General features: G+C 36.9%; 1 protein-coding gene across 4 annotated transcripts in view; it reads left to right on the forward strand.

Moving 5' to 3' along the window:
* The first annotated feature begins 5,837 nt into the window (after nt 1–5,837).
* Nucleotides 5,838–17,147, forward strand: part of nedd4l (NEDD4 like E3 ubiquitin protein ligase) — a 121,984-nt gene continuing 110,674 nt past the window's right edge. For 3 of the 4 annotated variants that reach the window (XM_073871455.1, XM_073871456.1, XM_073871457.1), the window contains exon 1: nt 5,838–6,199. In XM_073871455.1, the coding sequence (XP_073727556.1) occupies nt 6,155–6,199 (45 nt within the window). In that variant the 5' untranslated portion in view covers nt 5,838–6,154. The remainder of the gene's footprint in view (nt 6,200–17,147) is intronic. The other variant, XM_073871458.1, reaches the window with a different exon arrangement.

Below are 17,147 nucleotides of genomic sequence, written 5' to 3' on the forward strand. Positions count from 1 at the left end.
AAAATAACAACATAAAAAAAAAAAAATAAATAAAACCAAACACAAGCCATCATAGAGATAATGAACAGATGGACAGACAGACAGACAGACATAGTTGGATTAAGATGGATACATGCATATATAGATATAGGTTTAGATAAATAGGTTTAGATGAAAATTCAGTTTTATAGGACACACAGGATGGGCAGATCTTTTAATTTTTTACTAAGTGAAATGAATCACAGACTACCTGTTCTGATGCATGAGTGGCCTGGCGGTAAATTATGGCCATTTAAACACATGGTTGTATATCCCTGCTCCTGCTCAAACATTGTAAAACCTGTTTGCGATAAAGTCTGTGCCATCATGAACTCAAGTGCTTTGTTTGCCGCTCAGTATGTCTCATCGAGACGATCATAAATTGATGAATTACTAGGACACAGAGGAACTTCCTCTATCTGTTGTCACCGCTAGATGTTCCTGCTATACTCATGGAAAAACACAGCATCAGGATGTGGACCGTCTCATGACTAAATGTACATTTGTTATCAAAAGATGCACTTTCTGTACATTTCCTTATCTGGGTCAGTATGTACAGGCCAGGATGCCAATTCCTAAATAGCCTAGATTATACGATATATATATTCAGATTATATTCACAGTTAATATTAAATTAAGATATATACTTTTTTAATTGATGCATGATTAAATAATTTACTCTATCTGTAAAAAGTACAATTGTCTAAAGGAGAAGAAGAGACATGCTTAAAGTACTTAAGGATAAAAATTTTCAGGTATATAATAAAGGCTAATGCTTAAATGAAAATGGAAGGAATAAGATGTACTTAAAATAGGTGAAATGAAGACGCATGCCCTTAAAATTGCAGGATGACTCACAGACCATTATATTATACCATTTTAAAGGCCTGAACTGTCTCTGCAGTCATTGAAAATATGCTTTCTGAACTGTAAGGCTATTTGGAGATATATATTCTAAAGTAAATAGTATGTTCTGCATATAAACTTTTTTTCAGTGCATTGTTTTATGATGGATAAAAGAGAGAAGCAATTCCTATAATTGTAATTCCTAAAAGTATCCAACATCCAATAATTGGATGAGAGAACATGGTCAATTAAATTGTTAAACAAGGACGAGTGAAATTAGTAGTGATAAACAACCTCTTCTGAGTAGTAGCCATTAAATGTATTAACTTTACTATCATATGAGTGGATACAGTGCACTATATAATACTGTACTGCTTTTGCATTGTGGATATGTACATTCACTGACAAGATTTTATGTACAATGCATTAAGGTCAGATTCAGACTCGGTGGGGTTTTTTCTTATTAAAACAGGATCAAAGCTTTGACTCAGAGCACTTGCTCTAAAAATAGTTTTACTTTTAAAATGTTCATATAAAATTTTCCATGCCCCATGGCATAATTCAACCCCGTGCTAAAACATTTAACCCAGTCTTAGATCAAAGATCAGTCATTCGCCTAGAAGGATATGCACTCTGCAAAGGTTCAAAAATATTATACTGCAGTTGTATGACCTCTAGCAATTATTATTTATTTACTTGGTCAGCTGAAAGACTATATGGGCAGATAAAAGGGATCCTTAAAACATATTCATATTCAAGTCATTAAATAAAGTCATAAAGAGAAGTCATAAGGTGAAGTTGGATTTTATTGGTGTAAAGTTCAGTAGTTTATTCATATGTGTATGGATGATTGTTTTTATTGAACCAACCATTTGCTATATGCATTTGTCACTATAAGTGGTACACTTGAAAATGAGAAATCTACATCTAGGTCCCTGAGGAATTCAAGAATTCATATTAGTACCCCAGGTGTATATTGGTAACAAAGCGTGCATATTAGTACCTCATACTCTAGGTACATAGTGTTACCAAGTGTATATGTAACTAAATGGTACATTTATAAGCTCCATTTAATAGTGCCAGCTTTATGACCATTATTTCTGACAGTGTAATAATGTCTCATGAACCACAAGGTCACAGTCATTTTACAAAGGCCCCATTCCCAAATGAATTGTGCATTGTACTGTTTAAGCTATTATACTGTACTGTAATAAGCTATTATATATATATAAAGTCTGTTAAATAATTAGAGCGATTGAAAGACGCAAAAACAGGAGCCAGGATGGATGGATGCAGTTTTTACAGGGCATGGGGGGATCTTTTTTGTTTTTTTGGAGTGTATAAAGCACACCTTTTGTGATGTACAGTATGAGTGAACTGTCAGGCACTGTTCCTGAATGTTTTGTATCTTTACACACAGGCTCAATTTCCTCCCTTTCTTTTTTCAGATCTGCTCCTCTAATCTCTGAGATTGAGCTGTCATTAGGGTCAACTGCATGGCAGGCTCATGCCAGCTGTTCAAACACTGAATGAGGGTAACACTGTGTCTCTTTTCAGACGGTGGCATCCATCATAACGCTACAGTAAACCTGCAATAGTACTTAGGTCACATGCAGCGATTTTCGGCAGTCCGACTAATATAAATATAAGCATGATATACTGTAAGCATGACCCTAATATTGAACTTTGACCCTTATGCTTTTGGAATAATTAGTGATAGACAGAGGTCATGTTTAGATTTGTGCTGAAAGCTTAAATAATAAAGATGTGTGCAGACAGACAGTCCTGATAAAGTCTCCAAATATCCATACTGCGCCTCTAGAGCTATCCAATTTTAGGACACCCGGTGAGAAAGGGTACTGTACCAAACCACATCCTGAAAACCTTCAGTGACTCTAAACAAAAGACAGCATTTATGCTTGTGCTTTGGTGGGAAGAGAGTAAGCAGAAGAGATTCCCTGCCTTACAACTCACCCCATGTGTTTTAAGTGTTATGCAATTTTGCCATCTGGAACTGGAGTTGATTTTAAAACATGACAATCGGTATTTATGAAAATAATGAATTTTAGGCTTGGTCTAATATTGATACAATGTCTAAGGGTCACCTAAGACAACAAGTCTCGGTAATCCTTTACATTTGTTGTATTTCAGTAGCTTGAGGCTGATGAGAGATTACACACGGCTGTTACATTTAACACAATCTCATACCACATTTTAAGGCCCCTATACTGTAATACAACAAAACCAAGCTGATATGTCTTAATGGGTTAGTTCACCCAATTCTGTCATCACTAACCTATCCTCATGTTTTATGACTTTTTCTTACTTCAGATACAAAAGGAGAATGCTCACATAGCTTTGTCAATACAGTAGCCTATAATAAAAATTAATGGTGACCAGCTGTCTTTCATTGTATAAAATAAAGCAGTTTAATTATTTATTTTATTTATTTAGCTCTAGTTAAGTTAGTGAATATTGGGTCCATTACAGTGCTTGTATGATAAACCACTCCTTCATTAAACTGGGTCATGGGATGTTTTTTATGATATTATGAGGACATCTACTGGTACATTTTAAACTTGTCAAATACAATAAACCAGTGGTTCTCAAACTTTTTCAGGGTGCGGCCCCCCTTGTGTACCACACATTCCTTCACGGCCCCCCCAAAGAAAATTTATGACAAAAAAAAGAGTTCTAAGACTCAACATTTTAATAAAAAACATATTCAATTATACAAAGTAGTGCTTTTGGTTAGTAGCCTTATTTTTTTTAGGTTTAATTACACAGAATTCATGATAAATGTATGTATTTTATAAAATGTCATAAAACTGGGGCCCCCCTGGCACCATCTCGCAGCCCCCAGTTTGAGAACCACTGCAATAAACATTTATAAACATCAAGACTTTAGGTTAAACATTAATGATTACTGGTAAAAAAAAATATTATGTATGTCCTGTAAGTGATCATTATTTCTTTCACCTTTAATTTCACTTATAGATGTACTTTTGGGGTACTAATATGGACTCTTTGGTACGAAAATGCACCTCTGTTACTAAAATTAAGTCTTTAAGTGCAAAGGTGTACTTTTTGAAAGGGTACAGCCCGAGTGACAGCTAGGGACCATTTTTAACCATTTTATACGTTTTCATTTTATATCTGTATGGGCTCCTTGTGTATCAAACAAACAACCTTTGCGCTGGCATCACAATGCTCTACAACATAAAAACTATTTTTTAGGCCCATTAAAGGCTGCGTGCACGATCTCTGAAAGCCAGTTTTGACATTTGAAATTACCTAAACAAACACGCCCCTACCCCAATAGAATCTGGACCTTCTTTTGATTGACCCACCCCACACATATGCAACGCAGGCAACGATGTTGGTTAGTAGACACGCCCCCTACTGCTGATTGGCTACAAGTGTGTTTTGGTACTTTCCCTTTTCCCAAAATCATGCACCCTGCCTTTTAAGTATACAATATTATAGAAGAATTTGAAAAATGTTTACTAACCGAGCTGTTTGTTCTTTCCAGCCCTGGGCTAAAAACAACCAAGTGAATAGTTGACTGCTGCCATTCTTAAAGGGGACATTTCGCAAGACTTTTTAAAGATGTCAAATAAATCTTTGGTGTCCCTAGAGTAGGTATGTGAGGTTCTAGCTCAAAATACAATATAGATAATTTATTATAACATGTTAAAATTGCCACTTTGTATGTGTCAGCAACAATGTGCCATTTTTGGGTGTTTCCTTTTAAATGCAAATGAGCTGATCTCTGCACTAAATGGCAGTGCCATGGTTGAATAATAAAGATTAAGGGACGTTATTATCCCCTTCTGACATCACAAGGGGAGCCAAATTTCAATGACGTATTTTTGCCACATGCTTGCAGAGAATGGATTACCAAAACTATGTTACTGGTTGATCTTTTTTACATTTCTAAGTTGATAGAAGCATTGGGGACCCAATTATAGCACTTAAACATGGAAAATGTCAGATTTCCATGATATGTCCCCTTTAACAAAATCAAGCAACATAAATTCCAGGGAGTCGTCATATGTAATGGGTTCAAACATTGACACACTTGCATATGGTTTAGAGATTGTGAGAATGTTTGTTTTGGCACATCACACTTATTTTTAATTACTCAAATCCTGGTATGAAGCAATGAAAGTGCATTGCCCTACTGTAAGATAAAGCAAAAAAGAACTGAATGTAAATGGTGTTCTCCTTTCACAATGCTGTTGTTTTAGCATTATATTGGTTTAGATTAGAAGATTGGTAATTTCTTACATCTTTATACTTACTTTATTATTTAGTTTATGGCTTGGGGAACGTTTTACAATAAGGATGTTTTTTTCAATCAACATGTGGAATAGTGGTCGTTAAATCCCTCCTAAAATATGCCGGGGTTTGTGAGTTTTAAGCAGGATTTAAAAAAAAAATCCTGATCCAAATTGAAACCTCATTTTCTGTAGAACAACACTTTAGTGTTAAAAAGTCAAGAAAAGTTCTGTTGCCCTGGGCTATTTTAAATGTGCAGTAAATCACGGTTTAACAAAACATTTAGATTTTGCTCATTGCGGAATGTTAATTTAAAATAAACACATTGGTAGTACCGATCCAATGACAGTAGAGGATGCCAAAGCACCAAAAATTCCAGTTATTAAGTTCAAGATTTTTTCACAGGAATCCCGCTATCAGGTTAAAAATGTATAAATGTTTTTTTTTTAAGAGCTTACATCATCAAAACTAACATTAATAAACATTTTTGCGTATAAATATACAGACATATATATTAATCAAAATAATGGATCCATATTGTGATTCAGGAAATTACCCATCCCTGATTACTCCAAAAAGTGCAATTGCCTTGCACCGCCCTTAAACCATACCGATTGGCTCTTTTGTCATTCCCGGTGTTCCAGAGAACTATCTGATTGGACAACTAAGCTGTCATTCATTTCTGCGGGGTGTGTTTCGGATCCTGAAAGGAAGTGAATGATTCGCGTATGCACTTGACGAGGGGAATCGTATTGTTGGGGATATTACGCTCGTATTCACCGACTTTCAGCCATTAAGTGAAATTAAACCGGATGACTTACATCTTTTGTTCATCTCGTCGCGATATGGTTTAAAAGGATAATCATTTTTGCCACATACTTCGGTGTTTTGGATCAACTTGTATTGGCAGGAGGCAGGGAGAGGACGCACTTTGCTATTGTTCCAGCTTTGACACGAGCGCGCGTGTGTGTGTTTTGTGTATGTGTGTATTAAATTGCCATTTGGCTTTATGGCTACGAATTATGAACCAATTTATGGACTCTCAGAGGATGAAGTAAGTGTCTTCGCTTTAAATTCATCTGCCTATAGATTATTCAATGTACATACCACCCACTAGATTACAGTTGTTTGGCATACTGTATTTAATCACATGCTTCATATTTTTGTAAGGGTGTCATTTTATAATGTGTCTGGGACAAAACTGAAGGTAGATGTAAAGGTATTAGTTTTGTAATTTTTATTGAATTAACAGTTTTCAGGTATGTATCATCACAACTACACGTTTTCCTGTCTATTTCTATTACGTGCCGGTGATATTAGTGTAACTGTTATATCTGCTGATGTTTATGATTGACAGCTCACATGTTTGTGAGTTGAACAGCATGTTCTTTTCTGTTTTCTTAGGTGAAAAATTATTAATTTTATTATAATTGACATTGCCACCATTGACTACTGTATATATTGTGAATTATGAATATATACATGTATGTATATTATAATATAGTATACCATAGTAATAGTCTTATCACTGTGAGAGCAATTATTTTATGTCATTGTTGTTGATAAATCACATGGGTGAAATCAAACAGGGAAACAGGATAATCTAGGTATTTGTTCATAGTAATGATGTTTAAATGGGCGTTAGATCACCACTTTAATAACCACAACACCATGTTATTAATCATAACATGACCCCGGTGTATTCACAGCAAATTTAGGCCAACTGTCTTGAGAGGATGAGGACCACCTTAGAAAACATGTGTTGGTTACGCTTGAGCCATGATAATGCAATGATAAATGATTGCATTTAATTGGTCTGTTCTGTTGGTGATGTAGTTTAACGAAACTTACTTTTTGTTGGTGTAAATATATTATTGGCTGTGATATTTGAGTCCAAAGGAAAGGCCTGAGTCATGTTCGAAGTACAAGTTGGCAATATTTTGGACATATTTATGGCTGTATCAAATCAATTGGCCACTCAGCAGTTTCTGGAAAGATTCGGCATGCAATGCTTTCCGAGTTTTTGTTGGAAAAGTACTGGAGTATTTTAGTAGAAACCTTACAAAGAGTCACTTAAATGTACTAAAAGTTAATAATTTATTTGTCTTCTTGATATGTTTAACGTAAACAAAGAGAGGTATTTTACTAGCTATAGTCGTTCATCAACAGGTTAAACGGCAGCTTCGACAAGTTTGGAATCGGTTAGGTGTTTAAAATTACTGGTGTTCTGCTGGAAAATTACTTGACATCCGTTGATTAACTTTAAAGGGACACTTCATTTTTTTTTAAATATGCTCATTTTCCAGCTCCCCTAAAGTTAAACATTTTATTTTTACCGGTTTGGTATCCATTCAGCCGATCTTCAGGTCTGGCGATACCACTTTTAGCATAGCTTAGCATAATCCATTGAATCTGATTAGACCATTTAGGATCGCGCTCAAAAATAACCAAATAGTTTTGATATTTTTCCTATTTAAAACTTGACTTTTCAAAATAACTGGAGTGTCCCTTTAAGATTTTTTTTCTTTGAGAAACTCTTAAAGATCCTTATAAAAGATCTGCACCGATTATTTATTATTGATCGATTATTCATTATTGACCGATTAATCATCCAGCGCATAGTTTGGACCCATAACTGTGTCTGCTTAGTCTATTCACAAAAGTGGTACTACCAAAGTGTAGGGCTGTATAATATTGAAGAAAAATACGATATGCAATAATTTTCTAAATAAATAATGCAATATTTGATAATGTTTTAAATTTGTAAAATCCATTTCAAGTATAATACTTAAAATTAATAAAATATATACCTTGCAATGCGCTCTAAATGGCTTTGGATTAAAGCGTCTGCTAAACGCATAAATGTACAGTAAAAGCAAAAAGTTACATATCCAACATGCATATTATTAAAGCAATATACCCCAAGAAGCAGTGGGTTAGCGAAGCGGAGTGCCTAAACCCCCTTAGCTGTTATAATATGCACTGTAACCTCACTGCTTTGCGGGGTTTATTGCGTTTATAAAACGGTTACATCATATGCATAGCAGGGTTTCACAAAATAAAACACAAATAAGTTGTAATTATATTAGTACAAATATTACTCTTCCGCCAAACAAAGTAGTTCCTCAGAATCAAGTGTGGCTGCAACAGAGTGCAGTTCACAACCAACACAGACGCAGCAAAGACACAATGAAAATATGATTTAAGACTGTGGTGTTTATTTTATAAATCAAAATTCATCTAATTTAATTTATACATTAACATTTATATCGTGCAACTGTTGAAGTGATGATCAAATATGCATGGAAGCATGTTTAACTCTTTCCTCGTCAGCGTTTTTTTAAGTTGCCGCCCAGTTTTAGTTTAATGCCTTACAGAAAAATGATCTTCTTTAAATAAACATAAAATATCAAATGAAAGAACAGTACATCCGCTTTCCAACAACAACAAAAAAACGTTCCTCCTACCTTCATTTGTTCTCTTATCAGTTATCACCTCTCAAATTTTCAGCTTAAAGTGGAGATAATTCCATTTTTGTGAAGAACTTTTGTAAGAGATCAGATTCAACGCTGTTATGTCAAGTGAATGCGTCAGTGTTTAAGTTGGGTAAGATTGCCATCTAGTGGATAATAGCGGAAATATCAAAAAGACAAAAACAACTCAGAGAACGTTTTCTCTTTATTGACGAAATGACTCAACAATATTTATTGACATTTATCTGGATATCGCCATAATTGTGCAAAGGTAGAAAAATTAAAATATGATTAAAGACTGTGGTGTTTATTTTCATAAATCAGTACGCAGCAACAGTGGCGCAGTGATACTTGTGATGCGGTCTGAACCGTGGGTTTACCGGGGTATTTTATCACAGCTTGGAACGCGTTTCAACCAATCAGAATGAAGAACCAGAACGAGCCGTTTTATAAAAATGCTTTTTGATCGTCGATCATCTTCACGTCAGAGAATGCAAATGGAATTATAAACACACAAATATTAACATTGCAGTCTGCTATCTGCATAGACAAAACTTTCACATTACATAACTTTGTTTGAAATAATAAAAGGAGCATTCAGTTTTTTAAATCCATTGCGATATGCATACTGTTCTGATATGCGCATTCGCAATATTTTGATGTTCCGATATATTGTCCGGCCCTTATAACAATAAACAATTTCTGTTGCCACCAACAAATCTATTAAGGTCAACTAAAAGTATTTTTTTAAGTTCTTGCTTTTCACAATACACACAGTTTCTCTCCAAATTTCAAAATTTGTATTTCCACCGAGTCCCAATAAACAAAGCGTGCACAGCAGACGGCGCACACATCACTTCAAACAGCATCACTTCATTAGTATTCGACAAACATCTATCAAGCTGGCAGGGGGCCGATGCTGTCAACGGCTCTGTGTACCACAGAACATTTTCTCAATCTTTTGCGACCCCATCATTTGGTCCCTTAGTTTCTGGCCTGAAAATGCCTTTACATTCCTGTTGTGTACAAAGGAATGACAGGCACAACATCTCACGCCCTCAACATTAATTAATTCAAGAAGTCTTGCTGAATTTTAGCAGTCTTGTTAAGTTGCACCTTAAAATTCTGCTTAGCCTACTATGTTTTGCATCTAGCTACAGTATGTCAGTGGCCGTACTGGTATGTATGTGGCAGCATACTTCATATAGCTACATTTCTTTATGTTATCATCATCATAATGTGACGATTTGGCTAGTTGGTGGGTTAAAATTGGTCAGTTTTGCACACATGTTAAGGACATGCAAAAGCATTCTCGCTTACGCACTCACACGCCCAATATCATGCGTATATGAAATGTGATACATGCACATGCTGTCGCGTCTTCATTAAAAATACATGAACTTTAGTTACAGCTTAATCATCCGTTATCCAGCTAACATTCCTCTGTGATGATGTACTGAGCTGGATTTAGAAAACATCACGCCTTTGCAGACTTCATGAAATTTACTGTTACTGTGTCAAATGTAAAAGCATTTGCTCTTGCACTTCTCTTAGTGAAAATAAACATTAATAAGCAGAAGGCAGACAAATGCAATAATGTGCAGTACCAGTTTGAGTCATAACTCTGTACATTCTTCAAAAGGTTTATTGCTTTATTTATACCTGAGGGGAAATTCAAATACACAAACTCTTGTACATAGTTTTCCCACAATCTAGATTGCTTTACTGTAATATGTTCTTTCTTATTGATTTTGATGGCAACCTGATTTTCTTTAGTCTTGGTATTAAAATTGAATGATAGAAAGTAGGGATGGGCGATATGGCCTAAAATCCATATTGCGTTATACATTGCAGCCTCTTGCGATAGCGATATGTATTGCGATATAATAATTTCAATAGACTAGTTTCAGAACAGGTTATATAGACCCTTAGAAAAGCCAAACTGCTAAAAAAGTAAGTAAAAGTAAACCGTTATGGCCAGATTAGTCTTGTTACCTCTCTTAGCTGGAACTTTTCCCTGACACACTCTACAGGGGTGTCCAGACTTTTTTGTGTGGTGATCTACTTTTAAAATGATAAAGCCGACAAGATCTATCTGCTAAAAAACACAGTTAATTATTTTTATAACACTAAACACTTTAAATGCTTGTGGGGACTATACTGCATATATATACTGCATGTTTCACAATTACTAGACCATAATGCCAATTTCGCGCGTGGAGCAGCAGTTAACTTATGTAACTTATGGCTTAAATCCAAAAAATAGATGTTGCATCGGTCTTTTTCACGAGTTCCTCTGTTTCGCTAACACTTTCATCCATGTTTATTCGGCTGCAGCTCGTGGCTCTAAAGTTCGCGAGTAAATTGTGTCATCAACACGCATTATCGCGATAGTGCAATAGACTTAAAATCTCTATTGTATGCCAATTTTCTATCGTTTATATTGCATATCGTTTATATTGCCCATCCCTAATAGAAAGCATTTGCTTACAATAATACTCATCTTTTGCTTTAGTTACAACTGATATAAAGTTGTCCCTGTATAAGTTTTCTTGTGGGAACCAAGTGCAAAAATATAGAAGGTTTGTTCGTAAAGTTTGGGAATGTGGCCTTTGTTTTGCACCGGTTGTGTGATACAATAAAGGTTTTTTTTGGAATTCTGGGCATGGAATGTGTTAGTAGAGGCTCGGCTTCTGTTTGCAACTTGACCGACAGTACAGGAAAATAATGGGATGTAATTAAGCATTCTTTACACGGCAGCACGGTTACAAAGGTTCAGGGGAGCTACGTGCAAGATCTGGGCTTCCCCCATCCCGTGTTCTTTTGAGTTAGTGGGCTATATGTTTTACAGCAGGGAGAGACGGCATGAAGCAACCTGAGATAAAGTTTGCTGTTTAATAGCATTCTTCAAGATAATCTTTTGTAACTTCCCTGTTCATAGTTAACTTATCCCTGTGATTGCAACTTTGTGTCACAAGATCAGATCCTAAAACATACGACCACCACCACCACCTAAACTATTACATCTATAAACTTAGGTTTAAAATATCTTACAGCTGAAACTAAGATTTAAAGGGGCAGTTTTGATTGAACTATTCCTCTAAAGTCCGGGATACACTGCACAATTTTTGGCTGTCCCAGATGAAAGATTACCATCGTGAAAAAACCATACCGATTTTCCTCTTCATCGGTGGTCCTTTTGTCGTACAAACAAGTGGTTTTGGGACGCCCGTTTTCGTAGTCTTGCATCCAAAGATGGCTACGATAGTTTTCTGGCAGTGTCAGAAATTCAGCATGATCAACGCTGTGTTTGCTGCTATAACCTGCGTACAGGTATTTGTTTACCACTACGTAATGCTGATGACGTTGCGCTAACGTGTCGCAGTCGTCAAAGTCTCACCCCCCATTCAGACAGCCAGCGACCAGCAGTAGCAGAGCGACGCGATCTTATTCATTTCAGTGGAAACCGGGCGACTTCCGGCGGCACGAGCGAAAGTGACCGTTGGCGACCGTATGGGCGTGTCCAGCGACGCGAGAAAGTTAAGAAAAGTTTAACTTTATGCAAATGTCGAGCGAATTTTGTGAGCGACTACCAATGAGAACGAGGTAGTGGAGTTCACGTCATCCTTCTCTCGTCAGTTATTGGCGTGAATGGTACTCATTTGTGTATGACAAGCAGATTTAGAAACGCCTCATTGAAAGGGACGAGCGACACACAGCGATAACGTCGCTGTCTGTGTGAATGAGGCGTCAGATGCAATAAGTGTCATCATCCTACAGTCTTCACGCTTGTCGTACCAGAGTTTAAACATTTTATGTCGCACAGTGTAATAAGGTAATGTTCTTACAGGATAGCAAAAATCCTGCAATGTATCCCAGGTTTAAGGGGCTGTTTACACTCTTAGAACGAATGTGTTAAAAACAGCACATTTGTGTTGATTGTGGGACGACACACTAAATGCGTTGTCCCAGAATTCACCCATCACTGTGCTATTATTGAAACAACACATTTTGTGTTACTTTTAACACAACTTGTTATATTTTAACACAAAATCAACACAAAATGACACATAATGTGTTAAAATTACACTGGCGTCCTACAGGACTGTGTTTGTGCTGCTCAAGTTACTACGTTTATTAATGCTTCTCCAACCAGTTTACAAAATGTTAGCGGTTTATAGTCCAGGGTCTCTTGTACTAGTAAACCTAACTCATCGTCTGTCTAAACAAAGTTGCTTGTTGCTGTCTTGATTGTTTGTGTTTATCGCTCTGTAGAAGAATGCATATGTGCGCAGGCATGTAGCGTTTCTTTACAAGGTAACATTGCCATCTACTGGTCTGGCACTATGAAACAGATTATTTAGTGAGGGGGCAACCTTCTGATCTCTCTGATGAAGCCAACACGGAAGTGATGTAAACTGTAATCCATCGACGGGCCGCTAGAGGCTGGCTCCAAAAGAGAGTCAATTCCCATAGACCCCCATGTTAAAATGCCCAACTTAACAGCAAAAAAATATGTTTACAGCCATGTACAAAACGTGTTTGTGGTCTATATAGCTAATTTGCCCTTCATAACAACTGTGAGGGGGGTGAATTTTTTGTAACTAATCTGTTTAAATTAGTGATGCACCGATGTATCGGCCGCCGATATTTATCGGCCGATTTTTGATGAATTTGAAACCATCGGCATATCGGAAATAGCACGAGAAAGGCCGATACCGATTGTTTATTAATTAACTGCAGAAAGAAATCTATTATATGTACAAAACGAGTTAATGTTGTTAATGCTGAATAGCAAAACCCACCTTTGAAGGTTGTCATGCTGTCTTATTATATTTGTTTTAGCTTAATTTGTGCCTCTCTTATTATGTTGGTCAGTTGAATGTTAATTAGATCCAATCCATGTTCAGTAAAAATAATTTGATGCAGAAATAAGCTAGCAAATAGACCAACTGTATAGTATTGTATACAAGTGTTTAATATTGGTATCGGTATCGGCCAGAAGTTGTCTGTTTAAATCTGTATCGGTATCGGCCCAAAAAAACCCTATCGGTGCATCCCTAGTTTAAATTATATTAAGCCTTAAAGGCGGAGTCCACGATGTTTGAAGGCCAATGTTAACATTTGAAATCACCTAAACAAACACGCCCCTACCCCAATAGAATCTGGACCTTCTGTTGATAGACCCGCCCCACACATACGCAACCCAGGCAACGATGACGGTTAGTAGACATGCTCCTTACTGCTGATTGGCTATAAGTGTGTTTTGGTAGTCGGCCCGTCTCCTTTTCCAAAGCGTTTTTCAAACATCGTGGACTCCACCTTTAAAGTTCTGCAAAATTAAGGGCGTGGCCACTTGAGTGACAGGTGAACTGCCACTGCTGTCAATATAGTCGAGCAAGGCGGGCGTAGTTTCAGCAACGAGCCACCTCAGCTTTACCCATTTTCGGTTATCCGCAAGTGATGCACGGCCAAGATGGCGACGGCAGGCTCCGCCACTATTGGCTTTAAAAAAGCTCGTCAAAAACCTATGGGTGACGTCACTAAGACTATGGGGCTGGACACACCAAAACTTTTAAACGCGGCTGAAAACGCCTTGAGGACGCCGAATGCCAGCTGTTTTTCAGCTGAGTACCAGCTTTCTTCAGCTGAGCGCTTTGGTAGCTGTGATACGTCAGCTGCGAGCCGGTTGGTTGCTGTGGTAATGTCCCGCCCCTCCTCCACTGTGATTGGGCAGCCGTGTGAAAACTGACATTGACGAGCGGAGCTTTTCTTCCAAAGTTGAACATTTCTCAACTCTCTGCGCCGGTTTTCAGCGCGGAAAAAACCGCTAGCGGCTGGCTTATTTGAAATACGCCGAGTTTCCATTGAAATGAATTGAAAACATGCGCCGGCCGCGGGCGTAAAAGCGTTGGTGTGCACGCCCCCTAAGTCCATTTTTTACAGTCTATGGTATTTATTCATCTTCGTGGATCCATGTAAACATGGATCTTTTTTGAAATTTTTTAAAATGCAGTGAAAAAACTTTTCAGTTTTTTCACTTCATAGTAGTTGTGTAAACATAGCCTAAGACTTGAGCATGGTACAATACCTATGCAAAACTGGTGGTTCAGCAGGGCGTTGGTATGTGGTTGGATGATTGTTAGTCATTGCTTTGTGAATGCTAGGATGTTCCGGGTGGCTGCTTACTGCCCAAATTGAATTGAATGTAATATTTTGCACCAAGATATGTCTCATGCCTTTCCAACAATTCAAGTCGGTGAGGTCTTACATTTACATAAATACATTTGGCAGTCGCTTTTACCCGAAGAGACATAAATAAATCCAGTCTTCAGAAAAGGATTTACTAATGTTATTATATTAGTGATATAAAGCACGATCATGTTGCATACGCTAGGCTAGATGGTCGTCTAGACCAGTTGTTTTCAAACTGGGGGGCGCGAGATGGTGCCAGGGGGGCCCCAGTTTTATGACATTTTATAAAATACATTAATTTATCATGAATTCTGTGTAATTAAACATAAAAATTAAGGCTACTAACCAAAAGCACTACTTTTTTGTATAATTTAATTTTGTAAAATGTTGAGTTTAGAACAGTTTTTTGTCACAAATTTTCTTTGGGGGGCCGCAAAGGAATGCACCATACATTAGGGTGGCCGCATGCTGAAAAAGCTTGGGAACCACTGGTCTAGACCATACGAGATGACACATGGAGATGTATTAATAGGAACCACCATCATGGCTTCCCTGTCCAGAAACTATCATGGCCTCAAATGCATGTTTCAATGTATTACCTAATTATTGTACTTTTCTTGTACATGCGGTTAAAAATGAGCAAATGAAATAAATGTCAATTCAATGTTACTTGATATGCATTCAAGATATACACTCACCTAAAGGATTATTAGGAACACCATACTAATACTGTGTTTGTGTCTTAATTCTACGTGGCATTGATTCAACAAGGTGCTGAAAGCATTCTGTAGAAATGTTGGCCCATATTGATAGAAAATCATCTGGCAGTGGATGGAGATTTGTGAGATGCACGAAGCTCCCGTTCCACCACATCCTAAAGATGCTCTATTGGGTTGAGATCTGGGGACTGTGGGAGCCTTTTCAGTACAGTGAACTCATTGTCATGTTCAAGAAACCAATTTAAAATGATTCGAGCTTTGTGACATGGTGCATTATGCTGCTGGAAGTAGCCATCAGAGGATGAGTACATGGCGGTCATAAAAGGATGGACATGGTCAGAAACCAGGGCTCTAGACTAACTTTTTGCACTGGTTGCACTGGTGCGCCTAACATTTTTTCTTAGGTGCACCAGCACAAAAGTTAGGTGCACCCTAATTTTTGACCGCATCGTAGGGCTGGGCGGTATAAGCAAAAATTCATATCCCAGTATTTTTTTTAGGAATGCCGGTATCCGATATATATCCGGTATTTTTTACAAAAAGGATAAAAATGTTACTTGAAAGTCAAAGCCTTTATAATCTTTGTGGCTGAAGTTGTTGTACCATAAAGTTGTAAACACTCCCTAATAAACTATCTATTCCACTTCATATCAAAACAAAAATTATATACCATGCAGTACCATATAAAAAATCCTCTTTGATAGAGCCTTTATCTTACCCGAAATGACTGTATGTCCTTGATGGGTGGTAAATGTTTGTCATACCAAAGTTGTTTAGCTGGGTTTAGTTAACTTTATATACAAACCAGTGAAGTTCTTAATCATTTCTCTTTTTTTTACTTTGTTTTGTGCATTATCATGTAATATGATCTTTAATCTATAATGTAATTATGGAAAAGTGTCCTGCCCATACTATTGAAATTATTATTCATAAAATTAGAAACACACAATTCTCATTAATATACTTAACTGTCTGTAGCATTATGATTTGTGTTCACAGAATTTACTAAAGTAGTCAAACCTCTTCATTAGAAGGGGGTGTCACAGTCCTTTTGTCCATACAGTGTATTCCAGTCACAAAAACGGACAAAACTTAAAAACATATGATCCAAAATAATTAAGTTTATAGAACAGATGTGGTTCTGGAATCTGATTGGCTACGTGCAAACTGAAACTATAACGCGCACACATTCAGCACATTTAAAGTGTCTGTGTTTCATTCACACACATCCTCCCTTATTATTTCTTAATAATAATCTCATTAATTCACACTAATAGCTTCACTGAACAGCACAATCATTCGTTACTAATTCTAAAGTGACTTTTAAAATTAAATAACGGAGACTTGTATGTGGCTGTTATACTGGGCTTTGAATCTGAGGAAAAAGTTCACCACACAATAAAACTCCTTCGGAGTTTCTGTTTTACTTGTCCCGTCGAACTAAATTATAAACGCAGTATCACTCACCTGATATTGCTATAATAGTGATGAGAAATAACTGCAATAGCGTATTAGATAAATAGGTGTTGTGATGGAGCGTCAGACATGTTGTTGGGATGATAGCACACACATGCAGCGGTAACTTAATTCCAATGATCTCTCTGTAAAAGCAGGT

Source organism: Misgurnus anguillicaudatus, chromosome 9, assembly GCF_027580225.2.
Source record: "Misgurnus anguillicaudatus chromosome 9, ASM2758022v2, whole genome shotgun sequence".
NCBI lineage: Eukaryota > Metazoa > Chordata > Actinopteri > Cypriniformes > Cobitidae > Misgurnus > Misgurnus anguillicaudatus.